Below are 23,049 nucleotides of genomic sequence, written 5' to 3'. Positions count from 1 at the left end.
ATATATGTGTGTGTGTGTATATATATGTATACATGTATACCCACATATATATTCACTTCGGGAGGAATAATTTGGTGTTAAGCAACGTATCGATAAAGAATGACTAGAGATCTTTGACCTTACCGGGGTTCGGTACAGGGGTATGAAAGTAAATTCAGGATGAAACAAGCATGTGAAATGCATTCCGAAATGTTGAAAAACTTAATTACAGTTTTAACCTTAAAATGTTGGCTTCACTGGCATAAATTGTTGTAATGTTTAAAAATATATATTTAAAGAGTAAAATTTTATAGACAAATAATAATATATTATTATATAATTAAATAATTTTAAATTAGAAATAAAATAATATTTAATTATATAATAATATATTATTATTTATATATAAAATTATATATATTATTTATATATATAATTTCATTTATTTTTAAAATATAAAAATAAATTAATATTTAAAATTTCAAAAACTGAGGTTTTTCTTGGAAGAAATAATAAAGTTCGATTCATATATTGACAGTTGAACCATTTTAATAATTACCTAAAATTAAAAAAATAAAATAAAATAAATTCATTCACCCGTAATTTATACATTGAGTACATACACGACACGTTCAAAGATGTACGGCTTAATAAAAATATGTGTAATTTATAATATTGAACAAATAAAAATAATAAGTTGGAGCACAGTGCATTGAATACTTGTCATTTGTCAATTAACCACTGTACTTCAACTATATAATTGAAGCCTAGTGGAAATGTAGAGTCCTTAAAAAAAAAAAAATTCAAATGTCAATGAGTTCAATCATGATAGTTGAATGGTATATTGTATTATTGATTAAAAAATTAATTTTATAGATAATATATTAAATATATTATATAATACCATTTTTTAAAGATATAATAGATACGTTATTATTTTAAAATTTTTTATAATAATTTATAAAAATTTAAAATTTTTTATATACATTTTTATTATCTTATTATTTTTATACAAAATGTATTAATTTATATAATAATATATATTATGTCATATATTTATTATATCGTATTAACAAATGTTTTTAAAATCAAATCAATGATCGAACCGGTTATTTTGTTGATTTATGGTTTGACTAGTTCAACCAAAAATTAACTGGTTCAACTTATTATCAAATTATAATTAATAAATTTTGTTTAAAAATTTATAAAAAATAAAATCAGTTAGGATACCCACACCTATGTAGATTAGAACATATATTTTTTAAAAAGTAATAATTATTCATTTGATTTTAATGAAAGAATTAAAATTAAAAAAAAGTTTCAATCTCATGATATAAAAAATATATATAATTCTGTAAGTTATTGCCTATAGAAGATATTTAAAAAAAAAAAAATTTTTTGAATTTTTTTTTTTTTACAAACCTTTAGAAATTCATCAAGTCTAATAAAAAAATAATCAAATTACTCAAAATAATTAAAATTTCAAAAAAATACTCTAAATTTTGGTCAAACCTGGTTCTCCCAATTTTGATCGGTTTATTCAGTCAAACTTAATCAATTTTGATCGGTTTATTCAGTCAAACTCAATCAATTTTGATCGAGTTAATAAATAAACCGTTTTTTTGTTAATCAAACTGAATTTAGAGTCAGTTTTTGATTCAATCAATTGAACCAATCGATCTAAATTTAATTTTAAAAATATTGGTATTAACTAAATATATTTTATAATATATATTATTTTCTATTTATATCGTACTATATAATAAAATATATATTATATATGATATGGTAGTAATAAAAATGAATACAATTGTTATGTATATGAAATTTAATTCAATTTATTGAAACCAACTACTTTAATATAAACTTATTACGTTTGGTCAATGTCAATCAGATTGTTAATGCGATTTTTCAATTATAAAATTGTTATGTACTGAACCTTACCTAAATGACTGTTAGAATCAATTAAATAGCTCTATTACCTACTGTATCACTTATTAAAGGTATTTCCCAATTCTCCCCTTTTCCAAAAATTTTAATTTTGAAATTTCAAATATATCTTAGGTGGGTTTTGATAATTTATTTTTTATTATTTTTATAATAATCTTATCAAATAATATATATGATAATTTGATTATAACTTTTATCTTAATTATTGAAAGATTATTAATATAATATTTATATTATTATAATTATATTTTATTTATTAATTTTTATAATAAAAATAAATTTTATTTTTAATTAATATAACCAATATTTTATAATTATTATATCTAAAAATATTTAAGTAAAATAAAATATTGATTTTTTTAATTACTTCTAACCAAATATAATAATTATTTATATATATCAAATTTTATTGAATATAATAATTATTTATACCTAATAATCTATTTTTAAAATTTTTTTAATTTTATAATAAAATATTATCCAAATTAAATTGTCAAATTATTTTAAGATTTTTTGTCACTAATTGATATATATAATTAATCTTGTCATCCAATACGATGAGAAAAATAAAACATGAGGGAGATTGGACTTACAAAATTTTCAATGAGGTTCAGTTGTTTGGGTGATACTTTACATTTACGACTATATTATTAATAATTTTGGATATGTGCTTTGGATGAGTGCTAATCAGATATTACATAAGAGGTATACTTAGAAATATTTGATTTTAAACAAGGGTTCTAAGGAGGTTAGCTAGATTTTGACGTCGGTTTTATCATCTATTATATGATAAAGTAAAAAGTTATTGTTTTTCCTCATGTATATATGATACGAAATAAATGTCAACCATCAGATCGTTTTTATGTCTATTTGTGTATTGAGATACAAGTTGTTGCTTATCTAAAATTTATTTGAGGGTTTAAAATTATAAAAAAAATATTATATGTACATATTTTTAATTTATAATTTAGGTATATAAATAATTTATTATCATGTCATTTTATTTTTAATTTAAGATTATTTAATTATATAATAACACATCATTTATATATTAAATTATATACATATAGTTTTATTTAAAAGGAAAAAATTAATGTCAATCAAATAAATTAATTTCGTTGAACAGCGATTATCTGGCGTTAACTTCTTGGGCCAATTGAATTGAAGCCCAGAAACAAAGACAACCTACAAGTGAACTTCCCCTGCTTTCAATCTTGAAGCTTCAACTCCGACTGACGCAAACTGAACGATGGAACCCCAAGAACGACTGGAATCAGTGAACAAGGTCGAGTTCCACCCATCGGAGATAGAGTATGTAAGCTACGGCGGAGAGCATCACCTGCCGTTGATCATGAACCTCGTTGATCAAGAACTCAGTGAACCCTACTCCATCTTCACTTACCGCTACTTCGTCTATCTCTGGCCCCATCTTTCTTTCTTGGTACCCTATTTCTTATTTGATTTATCTTTCAATTCTACTCTATTTCTAAGCAATGGTTTAATCGGTTTCTTTCCTGTGTCTCTTATAGGCGTTTCACAAAGGCAAATGTGTGGGCACAGTTGTGTGTAAGATGGGAGAACATCGAACTACTTATAGAGGTTACATTGCAATGCTGGTTGTTATTAAACCTTACCGTGGAAGAGGCATTGGTATATATTTTTTTCTTCTTTCTTTCTCTTTTGTATTTTGAGTTTGTCATTAATGAGTATAAAGTGTTTGTTAATTTACTTTTCTTTCGTGTTTTTGGTCTTTCCCTTGTTAGATTTTAGAAAGATTGAAATTTAAGGATATTAACTGGGTGTGTAATGTTTATGCGTTACATTACATGAGTTTGAAGTTTATAATGATTGGTGTTGAAATTTGTTTTATTTCTTGAATTGTAGCTACTGAACTCGTCACTAGATCGATTAAGGTGATGATGGAATCTGGCTGTGAAGAGGTATGTGAGCTTTTTAATATTGTGCTTGTAATTGTACCATGCCTCATGTCAATTGCATATTGGTAAAACAAGGAAAAAAGAGAAATGCTATGTGGTTTTTCTTTTTTCTTGTTTTGTCACTGCCCTTATATCTTAGGTTGAATGAATGCCATTCTAAGACTTACTTTTACCCAAGATTTTAGGGTAATTTGACATCTAGTGAATATGAGAAATGAAGACAATCTTTCTTTCTGGCATTTTTAAGAAAGTGAAAATTTTTAAGTTTTTTATAACATTTGTTCTCTTAGTCTTTTATCAATAATGAGCAGATAGGAAAAGCATAAAATTTCAAGAGAAGTCCAAGCTACTGGGACATGTCTTGTATATTATAGCTTTTGTGTTTTTCATTATGATTTTTTAAACATAGCCTGGCTGTGTGACTGTATTGCTGTTTCCTTGAATTTATTGGTAACCAATATTCCTGCATTCTGTTAGAAATGAAACTTGGAGACTTGGAGTTACCTGTTATCCCTAGTTATATCTATTCCGGTAACTCATCTATGTTAGTGACCCTTTACTGCTCAGTTTGTGCAACAGCTAGTGTTCCATTAATCATCAATAGTCATGATCTCCCATTTGGTGATTTATGGTTAGCTGGCTAAATATCTGTAAGGCAGTTCTCGATTTTAATGGAGGTTTACAGGGATATTTAGCTGGGAATTCTGAGGTTTAGTTGTATTCGGAATTTTAACTTTGAAAAGATATAGGGGAAGAATTTTATAGAAAACTATGTTTGTCATAAAATACAAGATTAAATTTCATTGACTTATCCTGTGGTACTGCCCAAGTACAAGGCATACTGAAGCAAAGGAGAATTCTAACAAATTTCAAAGGGAGTTGACTAATTTCAACAGTTCAAGAGAGGTTTTTTTACCAATTTTGACAATAGAGATTGTGTGTTTTTTAGTCTAGTAGTAGTGGAGGTACCCAAGATAAACCAGAACAGATATGGGCTTCTCTCTGATCCTACATTTTGGTAACACCAAATTTCCACTTAATTGCTCATTGATCCAAGAATTCTATATCTGTAGTCATATCACATGTACGTAAGGTTTAATGCTTTAATTGCTCATTGATCCAAGAATTCTATATCTGTAGTCATATCACATGTACGTAAGGTTTAATGCTTTCTCCTGACCTGAACAATGACCTTAATTTAGATCCCATCTTCTTTTAGAACTTACCTAGGCTTCTGGATTATTATCTCTAAAGGACAGCTGGATGATAAGTTTACTGCAATTTTCTGATTACTTCATAAGTCCTTTGAAAAGAGTATTGTGAAGACTAGATTTGAAGAATGTAGGGTAGCAACATTTTCGTTTTGGCTTTGTACTGTTAGATATGTAGTCATTGCCCCTTGTTTTTCTTTCTCAATTTATCTTTGTTGCTAAGTGTTTTATACAAGATGGGTAGTCAAAGAAATGAGACAGAATGTTAGCTCATGATCTCAAACAACATTCTTTCCTTAGGTAACGTTGGAAGCTGAAGTCACGAATAAAGGAGCACTTGCACTGTATGGACGTCTTGGGTTCATTAGGGCAAAACGGTTGTTCCGCTATTATTTGAATGGTGTTGATGCTTTTAGACTGAAGCTGTTATTCCCTTGCCCAGAGATACACCCAGCGTTGTCTATGATGGCGGAAAGAGATGAGAGCCAGATGCATCATGATCACATGGTGCCAGGAGAATGTCACTAACGGCATTAAGAAGAACCCTGTTAAGACTCATCATGTTCACATAGCAGCAGGAGGCTCCTGAGTTTAGAATTCCCCTTGGTTGAGATACATTTATTTCCTGCATGTTGAAATTCACGATTAACTGTAACAGATAACCGCGTTTGAGAATTGTGAATTTCATCCTATTGCCGAAATTGATCGACAATGAATTATGATTTTTGTAGCTCCAATGTTTTACAGAGTTTGAAGTGGAATAACAATGTAACAATAAGCTTAAATTTATATTCAAATTATTTCTTTTTCGCCAATGCAAAATATAATCCCTTCCTTGGTTTTTGTTGATAATATATCAATTGATGTTCATGGTGAGTAGAGTTAATGCGAAGGGAGTTAAGGACTTGCTTGTCGAAGGTATTGATGTGAGTTGTATTGATCTCAACAAACAAACGGTGTTGCATAACAGGATTTGTGAAGGACATGTGGAGGTTGTTAAGCATAACACAACTTGTGACTGACACAAGGAGGTCGTTAATCTATTCATCATAGGGAAAGTTAATATTGACACTTGTGAAGGTGGTAACAAACTAGGCCGGGCCTATGGTTCTTACAGTAACGGATCTTATTAGCAGGCTAGCCCATGAGAAGTATGAGACTCACAATTGACCCTATTTATAGGGTTGGATCGAGCCCGATAATAACAGTTTGGGTCAACTTAACGGAAATGGTTTGTCCATTAATTTTAATAAAAAATAATTTTTTATATTATAATTATTATTTAATTAAGTTTTTAATAATTACAAAAACAGTTATGGGTAAGCCTAAAAGGCCTTTTGTTTAAGCTTAAGATTCAACTTGCATCTGTAATGGGTTGGACCCCCATGCTTCGACTCGGCTTGGCCCGGCTTGACCTATTTAACACCTTCCCTCGTGACTGCTGCGGTAGTATAATATGATACAATTAGTGTGATTTTAAACTGTTATTCTAATTCTTCAACATTTTCACATTCGTGGTTAAATTTGAAGTGACTTTAGGAATTGGTCAAAGTTAAGATTATGGTTTTTTTTTAATTTAAAATGGGGAATTAAGTGATAATAATGTAAGTATATAATTATATTCATTTAGTCTAGATTTATGAGGAAATACATTGAGTGTGTTAACCCCTTATAATAAGAGACAATTTTATTATCCAGTATATTTTGCTAAGAGGAACTTTTCATTGTGATGCTATATGCTAATTTGTATATTAATAATAGGGCAAAAGACTTATTCCCCTGTAAGGTTTAGTTTATTTCTAAATTTTTACTCGCAAATTTTAAAAAATTTGAATGGTCACCCATAAACTATTAAAGTTAACAAAATTCATTAATTCGAAGGATAAAATTATTATTTAATCAGTGATATTATACAATATAAAATTTTTTATCATTTTTTCCTTTGGTTTAAAAAATTAACAATTTTATTATATGATTAAATTTTGAAAAACTGTATTTTTCTTATAGGGTTTCAATTTTCTACTAAAACCTCTCACTCTCTAGCAACTAACACCCTTCGACTCTCTCTCTTCTTTCTTTTGGATTTATCTTCATCGGAGAAGATAAGTCTTTATTAGGATGAAGGTGAATTGTCTTCAACCAAATGAATCGATGAAGATGAGAAAATCGTCTTTGTCGATTCTAAACAAATTATATTGATAGAGTTGACTTTCAAAATGCTAGAGAGAGAGACATCGTTAGGACGAATAAAGAACATCGGAGAAGCCGACCATTTGTCAAAAAATTGTCCTTGAAAAATTAAAACTCTAAAGGGGGAATGCACATTTTCAAAATTTAATTATTAGAAAAATTATTATTAGTTTTTAGGGTTTAAGAAAAGAAATGAGATAAAGTTTTGTTTTTTTAGTATTAATAGTTAAATGATAATTTTATTTATAAAACTAATGAATTTTATTAACTTTAATTATTTATACATAAATATTTGAGTTTTTAAAATTTTACGAATAAAAATTTGAAAATATACTAAACCTTGAATAAAAGTAAGTCTTTTGACTTTAATAATAAAGTTACTATACAACTTAGCATTACTTTTTTTAATTTCAAAATCCAAATTTATTAAATTTCACTACAAAGGTTAGTCATGATTTTTACTATAGTACATGGGAGTTTTGCCAATGCGGCAAGAATTGTACAGTCACAAATATAAGTAGGAACAGCCATTTATCTTTGATTTCAGCGAGACCAAAATGCCAGAGCTGGCAAATTCCAACATCACACAAAAAACTAGAGAAACGCGCTGGCGTTTGGAGTCCACACGCCCTCATTGTCCCCTTCTCTAAATTAAATAAGAATAATATAAACAGTCTTTTGTCACTGTGGTCACCTCAAATCTCCTGTTCTCCTTGTCCCTTTCACCTTTCACGCTCTTCGCTCAAACCCTAGCTTAATTAATTCAAGTTTTGAAGCGAAAATGGTGGTTCAATCTTTGCAGAGCGGCCAAGCAGAGCGGAGAGTGAGCGCGAGGATTCAGGAGAAACAGAGAGAGGAGAAGTTGCGATTGGGGAAACGGAGAGTAGAGCTTCCTGATGATGCAGAAAGGGGAAGTGATGCTAAAAAGAAGCAACACAATGTTTCCAGAAGAAAAGAGAGGAAAGAAGAAGATTCCGTAAATTTGGAGGACGAGAGGAAGGTCCCAGTTCAAACAACGAAGAGTGAAAGTGAGTCTGTAAATGGTAATGCTGTGAACTTGGCTGAGAAAAGTGACCATGCTAAGGTGAAGGAGACTTTGAGGTTGTTTAACAAGCATTATCTTCATTTTGTTCAGGTTAGTTTTACCATACCAAACTCTATATATAATTTTGGTTTAGTTTGGTTCTTAACACTAGTTCCTTATGCCTGTAGGTGGAGGAGGCAAGATGCAGAAAAGAAGAAGTGGATAAGAAAGCTTCCAAAAAGTTAAAATCCAAGGTTAGCTTTAACTTTAACCGTTTGTTTTGATATTGGTTTGAGTTATTTTTCCTTAAAACTTCCGAGACCGAAAAATTATCATGGTTTGAAATGGATGAACATACTTGTATAAGTGTTTTACTCATCACTTCGGAATTTGGGTGAGGATGTTATCTACGAATTTCTCCTTCTATTATCCCCTTGATCCTCCTGTGTTTTTGTTCAAGTATTTTGTGATTCTTTGTCTAGGTTTCTTTTATTATAACAGAAACATTTGCGATGTCCTGGAATAGAAAACGGTTTTGTAGCTGGAAAAGATGTCTAAGTAGCATCTTAACCTCAGCAATCATGGTGTACGTTTTTTAATTGGTAGGAAATCATTGTGTTGTAGAAATCTTTATATGTTGGGTTATATTCTTGAGGACATTACCTACGTCCGTGTGTTTTTTCTCTGACATTGCATATTTTTGTCCCCAGATTATAGTATGAATTCATTCAAATGTTATTTTCCACAAATGCTATATCATTTGATTGGTGAATACTGAATGGTGCATTATAAAGACCACTGACATATTACAATTTTATATGGAGGTATTTTTTAACTGTGGATTGGCTTTGCATGTGTCTTTTTTGAAAGTTCATTTGCAAAAATATAGAAATTTAGGTATAAATTTGTGATTCTGAGTCTTTAAGTTTTCAATATTCTATAGTAACGAGAGAATCCTGCAGAAAGGCAACGTACCTGAAGAAAGTACTAAAAACAAGGCCAAACGACCTGATCTAAAGGCAGTATCCAAGGTAATTCAAGATTTGTGTTTTAATGACCCTTTAAAATCTTACTCTGCAACTCCCTGGTAGTGGTTTCTCTGCTTACTTGCTTGTTACAATTCTATTCACTGTTCTTGATTGCTAGTTTATCATGGATTGTAGTGGCCCCACTTCTTTATTGGACTGATTGAAATTAGATTTTCCTGTTCATGGCTTCATTGCTTTATTGCTTAGGGTATCCATTGACCATTAGCTTTATTGTCTATGCCAAAACTATCCAAGAACTATGGAAAAAAGGATTTGCAGGGGCTGGAGTAACTGAAGAAATTTTAGCTATTTTAATAATTTAAGCCACAACCCTATAGCTAAGGATCTGGCTATTGGTTGAGGAACCATATCTGTTCTTGATGTTGTTTGCATTTCTTATATTGTTCCTATCATTGTAATTTGGAAAAGTGTTCTAATAGGGGTAGCAAGTCATAACGTTTGAAGAGCCATACATTGTGTTAAAGCTTAAATACTATATCTGGACATTCATCTTTAAGCTTGATCTTTTGTGTCAGTTGTCATTTGATGAATTTGGTATAAATTTTTGTGTTTGAATCTCTCTATGTATATGCACTTTTGTACTTGCATTTGTGTTTGCTTCGGGCATGGCTTCACTTGAGAGGATGTTTAGAGCTCAAATATTATTGTTATGCCTATATCTAACAATTTTAAAATTTGGTCGAGTGCTAATTTGAGATGGCATTAGAGGTTTTTTAAGAAGAATACTATGTTTAAATACCCCATTTCTCATAATATATGGGTTTGTATATGTATAGGATTTTTATTTTCATCTTTCAATTTTTGGATTCAAGTTACATAAGAAGGGACTTATTAGAGTTTAAATACTAACCTGTCAACTTAAACTTACTGGGTAAATCGTAACTAAAAATGGTATTTAGACTATAAGGTTGTTTATGTGAGCTCTTCTATTTTTCATATTTTTAAAATTTTTTTCTTCATCTATATGTTTGTGTTTGGAGCTACTTTGCAGGAGAGATATGAGTTTTTCTTTTCTCTCTCTTTTATTTTTTTAAATTTAAAAGACTGATTTAAATATAGCAATAATAAGAAAGATACAGAGATGGTGAACAAATATGCCTCCATAAAACTTAGCCAAAGTTGAATTCTGAAGCACTTATTAGGAGCCAGTCAATTCTTAGGCCATCTCCTTTGCTGAATATCGCGTGTATTATTTCTTCCATGGCCCAATGACCATGCCAGAATTTTGCATCGTACTAGTAACCTAAGGAATACTTTTATGAACTTGCCCTTCGATTAAGCTTTTAAATTTGAGTGATTACTTGATTGTACAAATTTGTAATATCTTTCATGTGCTTCCCATCCTTAAGAAGTTACAATTTTTGGCAGATGATGGAGGAAAATGAGATTCTGTACCCTGAGAAACGAATTGGTGACATTCCTGGTTGGTTGTTTGTGCTTGGAACTTTTTTCCAGTTTAATGGTTTATTTACTTTCATTGGGTATGACTGATTATGTTATATATTATATTAACTTGTATGTGAGCTTGGTGATCTCATTTTTGGTTTGTAACTTGTTTTAGTTGTAAACTTTTTATAAGAATGTTGGTGTTCCATGTGATGGCAGGTATTAATGTTGGGCATCAGTTTTATTCACGGTCTGAAATGGTTGCAGTTGGTTTTCACAGCCATTGGCTGAATGGAATTGATTTTATGGGGATGTCCTATGGAAGGGTAAAACAAATTTAATACTGTAGCACTTTGTGGGGTTGTGTTGTATGTGTGTTCTTTTATAATGTTTTGCATTCTTTCTACTGCACATTTTTTGTAAGCAATTTTACTTGGATTTTGAAACTTTGCATGAATTTGTGCTGCCTATTCTACTTGTTACATTTGCCAATTTACTATTGGAGTTGACATTTATAATTTAAGTATGGTACAAACCTCCTCTCTATAGAAATATTCTTATCTAAGTTGACGTATTTATTTTGTCAATTGGCATTCTGATGAATCAGTTGGTTCTTGTCTATGGAATTTCTTTTTACTTCCCTTTCCAAGTTTATTATTTTACCACTTTGAAATGTCAATTGGCAAAATTTTTTAGCCTTGAAGTTGATAGGCCCTTACTTTATAAGCATTATATGTTAATGTATTCAATTATGTGAATGGAGGATTAATTGTGAAATTTTGATTTTTTTTTTTTTTTTGGCTGCGTTATGGATGGGTCAAATTGCATGTCCAAAATTCTGAGATTTTTAGTAAAGAACTAACAATTTGGGATAGAGGAGTCATGTTATGATGTTATGTTAAATCCTTTGTCCTATGAGAATAAGGTATTTGCTTTTGATATGTTTATCCCATTTATTTATATTTTCTCTGCTCTATTCTTCTTAATTTAGATGCACTTTTTGTTAATATATTAGATTAAATAATGATTTGCTATTTTGTTTTATAATTCTTTTGGTACTTGGGATGCTACACTTTCACATTTTCTATCCCAACCAAATGGTAATGTTCCTAATATAATAAATCTATAACTGAATGATAGGATGAACTACCCACGTGACAAACAATAAATCTATAATATGCTACACTTTCACATTTCCAGGTGTATAAACAATATCAATTCCCTCTAGCTGTAGCCATAGTTTTGTCTGGCATGTACGAAGATGACTTGGATAATGCAGAGGATGTTATATACACTGGTCAAGGAGGACATGACTTGACAGGTAACAAACATCAAGTTCAGGACCAAGTCTTGGAACGTGGTAACCTGGCACTTAAGGTTTGTATTCTATGAACTACTTACCTCTTTTTTAGTGGATAATATTGTATATTCTTATTATAATGCAATTGCTTCAGCAATGCTAGAACAATGATGTACTAGAACAATAATGTTCTAGTGAGGTTTGAGTGGATCTACCACTGCTAGAACCCCAAAGAATGTTAGATTCGCATGGTTCTTGCATTGGCCCATTCGAATACATAATTTCCTTATCCAATTAAGTTGAAGGTGACCAGATTATGAGAGAAAACATGAGATGGGCTATGTTCAATTTTCACCTTAGCATTTGGCTATCTGGGCTTCTGTAAACTTTGACTTGCTGGAACTTTGTTTTTCCTTTTTTGTTTTGGATAGGAAACTTAGATACATATATATATATATATATATATATATATGTGCAGAAATACTTAAATATTTTGATCAGTATGGACTAGTATAAAGTAACCTATCTAAAAGGGGCTAAAGCTTTTCAAAGTCCTCATGGACCTGTGCAAAAAGAAACCCACAAAATGAGAACGCTATGGCATGAACAGATTCTAAAAAATCAGAACCAATTTATGACCACTAACCAATTTAAGATGGATATAGAAGGAGTTGTCCTCAATATCTTATGACATAGAATCCTGAAGAGATTCCAAAAACTTGATCTTGACCGGTAGGGCATCAGTTTTTTCCTCCCCAGTGTCTTTGAAAAACCTTTTATTTCATTCTCGCCAAATCAACCATGACAAATCAGAACTTTGTTTCTTCAACAGTGTGTTTTTTATTTTTCAATACTGGCACTTCTTCATGCTTCTAAATCAGGAAAGAAACTTTTCTTTTAAATAAAAAACAAAAAGGACTTTGGTAAGATTAATGCTAGTAGATGTGAAACTATTTTTTCCAGTAAGAAAAGTGTATGACTATTTTTCGTATTCCAATTTGAGTGTCATAACTTAAGCAATGTTATAGTCTATGTTTTGCAAAATGTTCCCAAACAGCCTGTTAATTATGCCTTGGTTTTGCACCATTATGAATAATGTTTGGATGTCGCATAATTGTTTGATTCTTCATATCATTTCTTCTTTTGCACTGATGGGAGGCTTTGAACATGGCTTCTGGATTAAATTGAATGTTACTTGCATTTAATTGCAGAACTGTGTGGATCAAAGTGTGCCTGTCAGAGTAATTCGTGGTCTTAAATCTTCTACTAGTTATACCGGAAAAGTTTACACATATGATGGTTTGTATAAGGTATTTTTTAATAGAAACTCGTTTGCTTTATTTTATTTGTTAATCTGATAACACATCTGTGTTTTATTGGATTATGTATTAAAATTGAATCAATTAATTTTTTTAGATACTAAGAAAGGTGTAATCCTTGCTATAATTAAATTGCATTTTCTTTTCTTTCAATAATGGACATGTGATTCAATTTGGAATTCAGAGATTCATTCTGTCAACTATTCAGTAGTATCGAGTTTGTAGATGCAGATTGCTTATTTGCTTCCATTTAGCCCTCACTTGTGAAGGAGTTCAGGTCCTTTTCCTTTTTATAATTCATTGTATTCCTTATAAAAATTGTGTTTTTGATTCTTTTTGGACACTTGGTCTAGAATTGTATCTCATCTTTTCACTTCTATATGGTGTTCATAAATGTGATAACTGAAACATATCTTTGATCTATCAACCGACTGATATCTTTTTCTGTATATTAAAGAAATTAAGGAGGGAATCAAGATGAACGGATTTGAAATTGTGTTCTTCTGGTTAGATTAGAGTCGCTTGGATTTGCATGTTTGTCATGCTAAACTGTCACTAGGTACAATTAGCAATGCTGGCAGTTTTTTTGGTTGATTTTCTTGAGTTCATATTAACACTGCTGATGTGATTTTTGTTAATATTGACTGTTATATCTGGAGCACTCTCCTGAATTCTATGTCGTTACTTTTATACTTTGTAATATGAGAGATTATAGGAAAACATATATTAGTCACTTTCTCTAAGGTTTGGCCTAATTGTAGATAGGGGTGGACTCGAACAGAGCCAGCTTTGCGTAAATTAGTGTTCGACTGGATTCAAGTTGAATCTGAGTTGGAGTTTCAATTTGGTAGCTTGGCTCGTGTCCCTCTTTGATGACATTGTTTATCCTGTTTGTGACACTATTCATCCTATTGGTAACCTCTAATAACATCTCTAGCGAGTTCGAATGAGCTCGAACTAGCCATTTAGGATATGAGCTGAACTCAGGCCAGCCCATGTTCAGTGTTGGCTTTGCTCAAATCCACCCCTAATTGTAGACAAGCCCTTTTGGTCTGGAAATATGTGGAGAGAGGCCTTTGATACAGTCTTATCATACTTTTGGGAAAGTTGTTTTCTGATTTCAGGGGAGGCTTAGAGTATATGTCAAAAGTTTTCTTGTATTTTAGCCAAAACTGAAAGGCAATCATTGAATTTCTTTGAACAATATAATTTGATTCATTAATTTTGTTTTCTGTATTGCAGGTTGAACAATATTGGGCTGAGAAAGGCATTTCTGGCTTTACTGTCTTTAAGTATCGCCTGAGGCGGCTTGAAGGACAGCCTATATTAACAACTAACCAGGTCCATTGGTTGTCCGTTATTTTGTTTTAGCAATTTTCATGTATTCTGAGTTGTCTTTCTACCGTATATCTTAGTTTTTTTATTTCATTGAGAGCTTTTGCTAATAGGTTTGTTGCCTCAGGGTGTTCTATAACTCCCAATTGGATTTTATGATCATTTTGTTTTTGATTGGAAGAATTTCTTGGAATTCACTTTAGGCACTTTTGTTTTTGGTTATGAAATGACTCTCCGTACTATATTAAAGTGACTTGTCTTATATGGCAATGTAATGAATAAAATTCTATATAAACTTTAAATATGTTTGCTCATTATGACAGGTTCATTTTGCCCATGGACGTGTTCCCCAATCTATGTCAGAAATACGCGGGTATTAAAAGAATCAATGTGCATTTAAAATAAAATTATCAGCTTTTAATTTATTATTGTGATTAAGCTCTAATCTTTTGTTGGCAAAGATTGGTCTGTGAGGACATTACAGGTGGCCAAGAAAATTTTCCCATTCCAGCTACAAATTTAGTTGATGATCCTCCTATTGCACCAACAGGTAATCAAACTTTTGAAATTTAATACCAGTGTTTATTACTTAACATAAAGCAATGCATATAATTGAAAGAAATAGTTGGTATTATTTGCTGGCCTCTGTAACAAATCTCAATTTTCACAGGCTAATTAAATGTTTCATATTGAGCTAGTGATTTAAATTTAATCACATTAGTATCTTTGATGAAAATCACAAAGAAGAAAATATTGTGAGAAAACATATTTGTTTCTGATTAATGTATTTGAAACATATTTTTAATGATAATCTCCTTGGACTAAGCCTTTGGTGCACTATATAAGCCCCTTAGAAGCTTATTTAATAAAAAAGGAAATATTTAATTGAATGAAGTTAAAACTTCTCTTCCAAAAACTTTTTGCTTGTAGAACAAGTTACAAAATGGTCCAATATAAACCATTATATGTTTACCGGAAATTGATTTGATTTATCATCTGTTGTTTTTCTTCTCTCTCTACAACCTGATTTGTTATGAACACAACAAAAAAGGTTGCTCCTATCTTTGATGGAAGCAGATTGAGCTGTCAAATTGTCTCTCTTTTTTATTTTTGGGTTAAATTTTAAGTTTCTCTTAGTTGAAGTGTGAGCACTTACTAGCATTAGCGATTATTTTTCATTGACCGGAGTCCTAATTTGTCCTAATCTGTTGCAAAATTCAAGCCATGCTTGATTTATATTGAAATTGTTGTACTTTAGTGTTCCTTTTTGGTGCTCAAGTGAAGAATTTCAGGTTTTACTTATTGCAAGACTTTACAAGTTGCAAAAAATGTAAAGCTCCCAGCTAATGTCACTGGATGCAACTGCAAAGGAAGGTGTGAGAATTCCAGGACTTGTTCTTGCGCGAAGCTTAATGGTTCTGACTTTCCATATGTGCGCCGCGATGGTGGCAGGTAAAATTTAATATGTTGAAGTATTATTTTTCTCACTTATGGTTTAAATTGAAATTAACTATACCTTTGTGATTACAAAAATATTGTTTATCTTCCACGAAGTAATGTGAATGGACTAGTTTTTTTTTCCAAAAGATTAACATTACATGATAAAAGCTTCAAGAAACCCTATAAACCTGCTAACTTGTTGCATCTAAAAAGTGTTTTTACTCTTGTTGTAGTGTAGAAAATTGAGTGAATAAAATCTAAGATGTTTCCCAAAACGTGGTGGTGTTTTCAAAAACTTCCTCCTTCTCCAAGCTAAGATCTACTGTTACTGTAATCTGATAGGATCCCTGACCTTTATTCACCCAAAACAGAAATTAAGACACACACAAAAAAAAAAAAATTATTGATTTGAAAGGTTACAACAAGAGATCTCCCCACAATTAGCCTTCTGAAGCTACTCACAAAACAAAACCCTAATAACTTCTAAACACACCGCACCCCCCCCCCCTCTCTCTTTGATAACTTAACAACCTATTTTTATTATAGAATTTACCCTATGGGATGAAAACTAGTGTCCCCTATTGAAAATCAGTTTGTCCTCAAGGTAGAGAGGTTTATATATATATATATATATATATATATATATATATATATATATATATATATATATTTTCCTTCTTTATTTTTTTTTCATAATACTTTTTTTATCCTTTCCCCTTTCACATTTTTCTCTCTTTTTTTGGTTTTCTTCTCTCACCTCCATCCTTTTCTTTTTATTTTTTAACTTTCTTTTTCTCTTTCTCTTCCCTCCGCCACTTGTCCATCTTTTCTTTGTTTTACCATGCCACTGTCTCCTATATTTCCAACACATTTCCCACTTAATTTTCATCTTCCAACACATATTTCCCTCCTTTTTCGATTTCCAACTGCAACTGTCTCACAATTCTAACATAATCCTTCCCTGAATGTTATGTGCACAATTTGATTATATTTAAAATATTAAACAAATCAACAACTTCTGTAATTAGGAGTCCAAGTAGTTGTTTAGCGAAATATGTGATTGAGCTCGGATTTGTCAACATTAACAAGCAAGAAGCTTTAAGAAATTGAAATTATTGAGAGAGATTCATTGCGATGGAACAAAATATGTGCAAAATTCTTGTAACAAATGAGAAATTTGATCTCTGTCTATCTGAAGATATATGGACTTATGTGGTGGATTTGGTTGGGTTTAAGTTAGAAAGCGGTGAAAAGTTGGATGGCAAGATAAAGGGAGAGAAACAGATTTTTTAAATCTTTTTGTAGATAAAAAAAACACTATATTACTTTCCATTGTTCAACTGATAAACTGAGCTAAATTTTAGGGAAGGTCATTGATAAACTTAGAATAGCTGGGGTTTGATTGACTTTGCTTAAAATTTTAGGGTTCTCAAGGAAATTTAGCTTTTTATTTTTGTATCTTCTGATCTGTTGCTATTTTTTTGTTCTACGGTCCAGGTTGATTGTAGCAAAGGATGTTGTATTTGAATGTGGTCCAAATTGTGGGTGTGGACCTGATTGCATCAACCGGACGTCTCAGAAGGGTCTGATGTATCGGCTTGAGGTTTGTCACAATAACTAATAATAGACAGTTACATCTCAATCTTAATGTTAAAAAATAAAAAATAAAAATAAATGTCGCAAATGCAATACCCCTCTGCTGGCAACAGGTTTTTCGTACTCCAAAGAAAGGATGGGCTGTTAGATCCTGGGACTTTATACCTTCTGGGGCACCGATTTGTGAATACACAGGAGTACTCATGAGGACAGAGGATGTGGATAATGAGTCTGCGAGTGATAATAATTATATTTTTGACATTGATTGTTTGCAAACAATAAGGGGGCTTGGTGGAAGGGAGGTACTGTTTAGCACCTTGACTCTGTATTTTATGTGTTGCTTTCTTTATCCTATTGATTTTCTCCTCCACTGGCTGAGTAACTCTTCCTGTTGGTCTTTTAAGTTGAGGCAGTTAATGCCAGCAAGATTTGGTCTTGCTATTGCATTTCATAATCCGTGGCTACAAATTGTACCAAATTCTGTTAATGGCTAATTGCTTGATTTCTGGAAACTATGTCTACCTAAGTTGGCTTGTCTACTTAACTACTCGTAATGTGACACTTTGGGGTTTTTTATTTTTGGCATGCAATTTAAAGGAGATTGGGGTAAATGCATCAGTGTAGAGACATATTAAAGAAGAGATTGAGGTAAATACATATTCTATACAAGACAGTGGCAGAAAAATGTCAAAGATAATCTACTCTTCCCAGTTTCTAAATAAACAAACTATACAAAGCTGTCTCAAAACTAAAGCCTTGGAACCTATTACCAGTTATGTGACATGCTCTTGTTGTAAATTCATTTAGATAGGTTTTTTGTTTTTTTCTCCTTTTCCTGCTACATGTGAATTTACTTGGTTAACTTTTTTTTTTTTTTTCATTTATTGATTTTTTTAGAGGCGACTAGGAGATGTATCCATTCCAACAGTGCACAATTCAGATAGACCTGATGATCAGAGTACTGAAAGTGTTCCAGAGTTCTGCATTGATGCAGGTTCCACAGGAAACATTGCCAGGTTTATTAATCACAGTTGTGAACCTAATCTCTTTGTCCAGTGTGTTTTGCACTCACATCAGGACATTAAACTGGCACGGATAGTGCTATTTGCAGCAGATAACATACCTCCTTTGCAGGTGAGTTACCTTTCCCTATTCTTTCTCAGTCTTGTTACTACTATAATTCTCTCTTGAAAACGACATCAAACTGGTCATTGTCTGAAATTGGGGCTAAGAAGATGCTGTTTTTTCCTTCTTTTATCCAAATTAGACTTCTGTATAAGCTAAAGTACATGGATTATCAAGGGATTTGAGTTTGTAACTTGCTTCCATTATTGGGCTCTTGTAGGAGCTTACCTATGATTATGCTTATGCACTGGACAGTGTGCATGGCCCTGATGGGAAGGTGAAAAAGATGCTATGCTACTGTGGTGCAGCGGACTGTCGGAGTCGGTTATTCTAGGTTTACCTAATTATCCTTCTTGATTCGTGCCTGCTTCATGGAGCTGAAAAAATTACCAATATTGTGTATCAACCAGGTAATCACTTGGGTTTTTGGTGTTTTTTTCCCTTTCTAAATTTTTTGGGGTGCCGAAATAACAATTATGCCCCTGAATATTTTGATGCCTCCATTGTAGGCTGGATAGTGTATTTTCTGGTTAACATAATTCGCTGATGTATGTTGTAGCTCAAGAGAAATGTGCAAAGAACAAAGTGTTTTAAGTGGTGTTGAGAATCTTTATCAGATTCAGATGTGCATCGTCTTTGACAAATTATTGGAACGAATTGTGTAGCAGAACATCTTTGTTTGGGAAACTGAGAAGTTTAATTACAAACAATTTTTAAATGTTCATTTCCCAACTTTTCTGAATTTTAGATTTGTTGGACGGAAACTGATAAAAAGTTATATAAAATAGAGCCATAACACAAGGTGTGATGACATGATCTAGAATACAATTGATTTATGAAATAAATGTATTGCTCAAGTCTTATTATACATATAAGATGACTTTCTAATTTTTAAGTATACGTGAAATGAACCTTTTAGTTTTCTTTACTTATTTGTAACTTGGGCAAAAAGTTCGGGCATTGGGGTTTTGGACTAAGTCTAAATCGGGTCTAGGTAGGGTTGAGCTTGGGGTCTAGGTAGAGTGCTTAGGGCTTGGGCTCTAATCTTTGAGATTGGTGGCATAGGGCGTGGTTCCAAGGGTCGGGCCTAACAGTAAAATTAAATAGGCGGAAAGAGTTATTCCCCATCAAGGTTTGTTGCAATCTTTGAACTGCTATCACTTAAAAGTATTAAAAATTGGAATTTTTATTCGTAAGTCGATCAAATTAATAAAATTAAATAGTTTTAAAAGTAAAATTGTTATTTAATCAATAATATATTAAAAATGATAAAAATTTTTATTTCTTTTAATTTAAAAAATTAATAATTTTTTTAAGATTAAATTTTAAAATATTTTTGTTGACCTTTTAGGTTTTTTTTTTTCTCTTTTTCGGTGTCGTTTCTTGTTGATTTCTCTCTTCTTTTTCTTCCCCATTTTTTATGCTGCCTTTTCGTCTTAGTTTGGGTTGTCAATACTTAGTAGATACCAGTTTGGGAGTATAACAAACTTTGGGTGAAAATAAGTCTTTGGCCAATTAAATAAAGAGAATTATCAATTTACCCTTCAATAGCAAAATTGAAAAATGTATGCAAATTTCTTTATCGGATATAAGGCTGAAGCGGGGCCCTAAGCCCCCTTTGCCCGGGTCTATTAATTTTACTTCGTTATTTATTAATTAACCTATATGGTATTTGATTATAATTCCAGACCATAACAGGTACAAAAATTTTTGATTGATGTGTGCAATACGAGTAAATAGTAGGAAGCAGCTCCACCTAAATAGACAGCCAACTCGGAAAGCAGATACAACTTCAAATTTCATCAAACTTATGGACGAATTCTAAGTTTATGTTCCCATCGTTAATATCGGATTTCTCATAATTTAATGGAAAGAAACTGGGAATTTAATTACATACTTCGGAACAGCTGATCCAAATGTAAATATATACATACACAATTAAAAATATTAAATGAAAAGTTAAAATGGCACCTCAAAAAAGTGTCACGGTGTTCATCTGGCAAACAGTTGGTCTATTCCGTATCTGACATGACTTTAATCCGATATTGCCGGCCTGGTTTTTTTGAACCAATGGTTTTCTTAGCAGCTGTTTCTGGTTCATCTTCATCCATGGCACATACTTCATCAGCAGCAGGAATGCCTAAAGGCAAGCCTCTCTTATGCATTGACTCCTTACTAACATCATCTTCATTTTGCTTTGACTTGGTATTATTCTCTGTCAATGTAGCATCACCTGTTTTTCTTCTTGGAAGAAAGGCAACTGTATTGGGAAGTTCCCGGCAATCATCTGGCGATTCTGCAGTATTTTTCTTTATCATCTTGAGGAAGTCCATATAGGCTTGTGCGTTAGATTTATCATCTATATCATCTGAATTGAAGGTATAACGAGCATACTTCGAAGGATTGCGCATGTAATCTGGAATCCCTGAAGGATAATCTGGCTGTTAAGTAAATGCTTCGTTAGAGACTATAACTTCTTCCCTGTCAGTTCTCTCATTATCCCTGTCTTTAAATCCAGATTCAAACCGAACCCGCTTTCCAGGCTTTGAATCAGAAGGGTTATCTCCCCTCTTCAGAATTGACTTCAAGCTACCTTCCTCTCTGTTATTCTAAGCATCCATAACAGAAGGTGCATCTTTCTCAGTTACCCATAAAAAGCCAATTTTCTTAGCAGCTTCTGCATCTTCTTTCAGTCGAATTTTCGCAGTAATATGATTGGCACGAGGATCCCTAGAGAAATTCTCTACTGAATCTGGAAGTTCATCACAACAATCTGCATCTGTCACATAGTCATTTACATCCTTCATATATAAGCGATCTCCAGTCTTTTCCATGCCAACAGCCACTTTGTCAAACTGATCTTCCTCTTCCTGCATAAACTTTCCAGTTTGATTATAAATAACATAAACTCAACTTGAGACCCTTTGATTTTCCAATGAAAATGCGAGAAAAACTCATAAAATTCATACAGTCCATTGCTAAAGTCCAAAAATAATCACATAAAGATAATTACCTCGAAATCAAGCGAACAATCCAAGCCAATGTTGCATTTTATCTCCCATTCTTCATCGTTATAATCATCTCCCTTCGCAGACCGGCTCGACGAAGCACGTGAGTCACGTGCCTCTGCTTCGTCGTCTCTATCATCGTCCAGGTCTAACAGGTCCTTCTCAAGCTTTGGATTGAACCGCTCCGCTTTCTTCTTCTCTCCAGCGTTACCGAAGAACGATTTCGATTCGGTTTCGGGTTCTTCCTTGGCCCGGTTCCAGCCATTCTTTTCAATTTCGTTGTCTGTGAGGCACCACAAGCAATTGAGATTGCGAGATGTTGATGAAGAAAGAGAGCCGAATATTTTGTCAACTCGAACTCTGAAACAATCATCCATCGTTGCTGGTTGAGATTAGGAATTGTTAGGGCTTTTGTGTTGCCCTGGTATTTCGGGATGACATTATCTTTCACTCGGACAGAGATATTCTCACATCCAAACACATTTCTTTGGGCCTTCAAGGCGGTTTAGACTTGGCTGACCTTGGGCCATTATATCTGAATATCCCGTTTATATTTTCCAAAGATAATTAATATTCGATGTTACATATCCACACACATCTGCATAAAATTATAGGAAAATTAATTAAATTAAAAGCGGCTTAAATTTAAACAGCTTCATTAAAATAATAAGATCAAATTAATTAATATTTTTTTACTAATATATGTATACTATATATACGTTGTATTAAACCGCGGAAGCAAACAGAAAACTGTTTGAGCTGAGCGCCAACGCCAAGGAAACAATTCCTTGTAAGTCTTCATGGCCAACTTGCCCTCACAATCACAACTCCCAGAATCCAACCCTTCACTTCCTAACTCTCAAGACCCTAATTCAAATCATGGCATACACATTCCTCGCTCTCCTCCTTCCATATCCGGTCAGAGTCCAGGTACTTCTTTCTTTATTTAAATATTCTTGGATTCAATGTAACTGTTTTTTCTTTTGTTGCAAAATTTTTTGAAGATTTTGTTCGTTTATTTGCGTTCTTGACGTGTTTTTGTCTTGCATTTGAGACTAGGTTGAAAGTTGCTGTCTAATTGATTAGGATTTCATGTTTTGGGATGAGGTTGAGTTCTTGTCAGTGTTTTAGTTTTATTTGTGTGTGTGTTTGTATTTGTATTTTTGGATTCAATATATCTGTTTTTTCTTCTTTTGCAAA

The 23,049-nt window shown here is 32.1% G+C and overlaps 3 protein-coding genes across 8 annotated transcripts; 2 read left to right on the top strand and 1 right to left on the bottom strand.

Moving 5' to 3' along the window:
- The first annotated feature begins 3,087 nt into the window (after positions 1–3,087).
- LOC123195756 (N-alpha-acetyltransferase MAK3) lies at positions 3,088–5,892 on the top strand. The gene is made up of 4 exons (XM_044609582.1): positions 3,088–3,370; positions 3,459–3,579; positions 3,814–3,869; positions 5,378–5,892. The coding sequence occupies exons 1-4, from the start codon at positions 3,179–3,181 to the stop codon at positions 5,603–5,605; spliced, it is 597 nt and encodes a 198-aa protein (XP_044465517.1). The 5' UTR covers positions 3,088–3,178; the 3' UTR covers positions 5,606–5,892.
- A 1,929-nt stretch (positions 5,893–7,821) lies between these two features.
- Positions 7,822–19,459, top strand: LOC123196253 (histone-lysine N-methyltransferase, H3 lysine-9 specific SUVH4-like). Of its 6 annotated transcripts, XR_006497652.1 has the most exons (16): positions 7,822–8,402; positions 8,480–8,545; positions 9,254–9,322; positions 10,709–10,763; positions 10,946–11,052; positions 11,927–12,103; positions 13,238–13,336; positions 14,588–14,686; positions 15,004–15,053; positions 15,142–15,230; positions 15,973–16,132; positions 17,618–17,723; positions 17,830–18,018; positions 18,614–18,850; positions 19,062–19,251; positions 19,401–19,459. XR_006497652.1 is itself a non-coding variant. In XM_044610200.1 (15 exons), exons 1-15 carry the CDS (start codon positions 8,049–8,051, stop codon positions 19,173–19,175), a joined length of 1,971 nt encoding a protein of 656 aa, XP_044466135.1. In that variant the 5' UTR covers positions 7,822–8,048; the 3' UTR covers positions 19,176–19,459. The 6 variants fall into 6 exon arrangements, 5 of the variants coding, with proteins under 5 accessions (XP_044466135.1, XP_044466136.1, XP_044466138.1 ...); XM_044610200.1 differs by having other exon boundaries at positions 19,062–19,459; XM_044610203.1 differs by having other exon boundaries at positions 8,343–8,402; positions 9,235–9,322; positions 19,062–19,459.
- A 1,208-nt stretch (positions 19,460–20,667) lies between these two features.
- On the bottom strand, positions 20,668–22,343 carry LOC123195718. The gene is made up of 2 exons (XM_044609529.1): positions 21,855–22,343; positions 20,668–21,711 (listed from the first exon to the last, which is right to left on the bottom strand). Exons 1-2 carry the CDS (start codon positions 22,224–22,226, stop codon positions 21,451–21,453), a joined length of 633 nt encoding a protein of 210 aa, XP_044465464.1. The 5' UTR covers positions 22,227–22,343; the 3' UTR covers positions 20,668–21,450.
- Positions 22,344–23,049: the final 706 nt, after the last annotated feature.

The sequence above is a fragment of the Mangifera indica genome, chromosome 14 (genome assembly GCF_011075055.1).
Source record: "Mangifera indica cultivar Alphonso chromosome 14, CATAS_Mindica_2.1, whole genome shotgun sequence".
In the NCBI taxonomy this organism is placed as follows: Eukaryota; Viridiplantae; Streptophyta; class Magnoliopsida; order Sapindales; family Anacardiaceae; genus Mangifera; species Mangifera indica.
This window is presented reverse-complemented; position numbering and strand designations above follow the sequence as displayed.

What these genes read in the sequence shown, in the direction of transcription:
- LOC123195756 (XM_044609582.1), top strand. Translation starts at nt 3,179, where the DNA reads ATGGAACCCCAAGAACGACTGGAATCAGTGAACAAGGTCGAGTTCCAC. An exon ending in GGCCCCATCTTTCTTTCTTG is followed by an intron (nt 3,371 to 3,458) that starts GTACCCTATTTC and finishes TGTCTCTTATAG; the next exon opens with GCGTTTCACAAAGGCAAATG. An exon ending in TGGAATCTGGCTGTGAAGAG is followed by an intron (nt 3,870 to 5,377) that starts GTATGTGAGCTT and finishes TTCTTTCCTTAG; the next exon opens with GTAACGTTGGAAGCTGAAGT.
- LOC123196253 (XM_044610200.1), top strand. Translation starts at nt 8,049, where the DNA reads ATGGTGGTTCAATCTTTGCAGAGCGGCCAAGCAGAGCGGAGAGTGAGC. An exon ending in ATTATCTTCATTTTGTTCAG is followed by an intron (nt 8,403 to 8,479) that starts GTTAGTTTTACC and finishes TTATGCCTGTAG; the next exon opens with GTGGAGGAGGCAAGATGCAG. An exon ending in ACGAATTGGTGACATTCCTG is followed by an intron (nt 10,764 to 10,945) that starts GTTGGTTGTTTG and finishes ATGTGATGGCAG; the next exon opens with GTATTAATGTTGGGCATCAG.
- LOC123195718 (XM_044609529.1), bottom strand. Translation starts at nt 22,226, where the DNA reads ATGGATGATTGTTTCAGAGTTCGAGTTGACAAAATATTCGGCTCTCTT. An exon ending in ATTGTTCGCTTGATTTCGAG is followed by an intron (nt 21,712 to 21,854) that starts GTAATTATCTTT and finishes AAGTTTATGCAG; the next exon opens with GAAGAGGAAGATCAGTTTGA.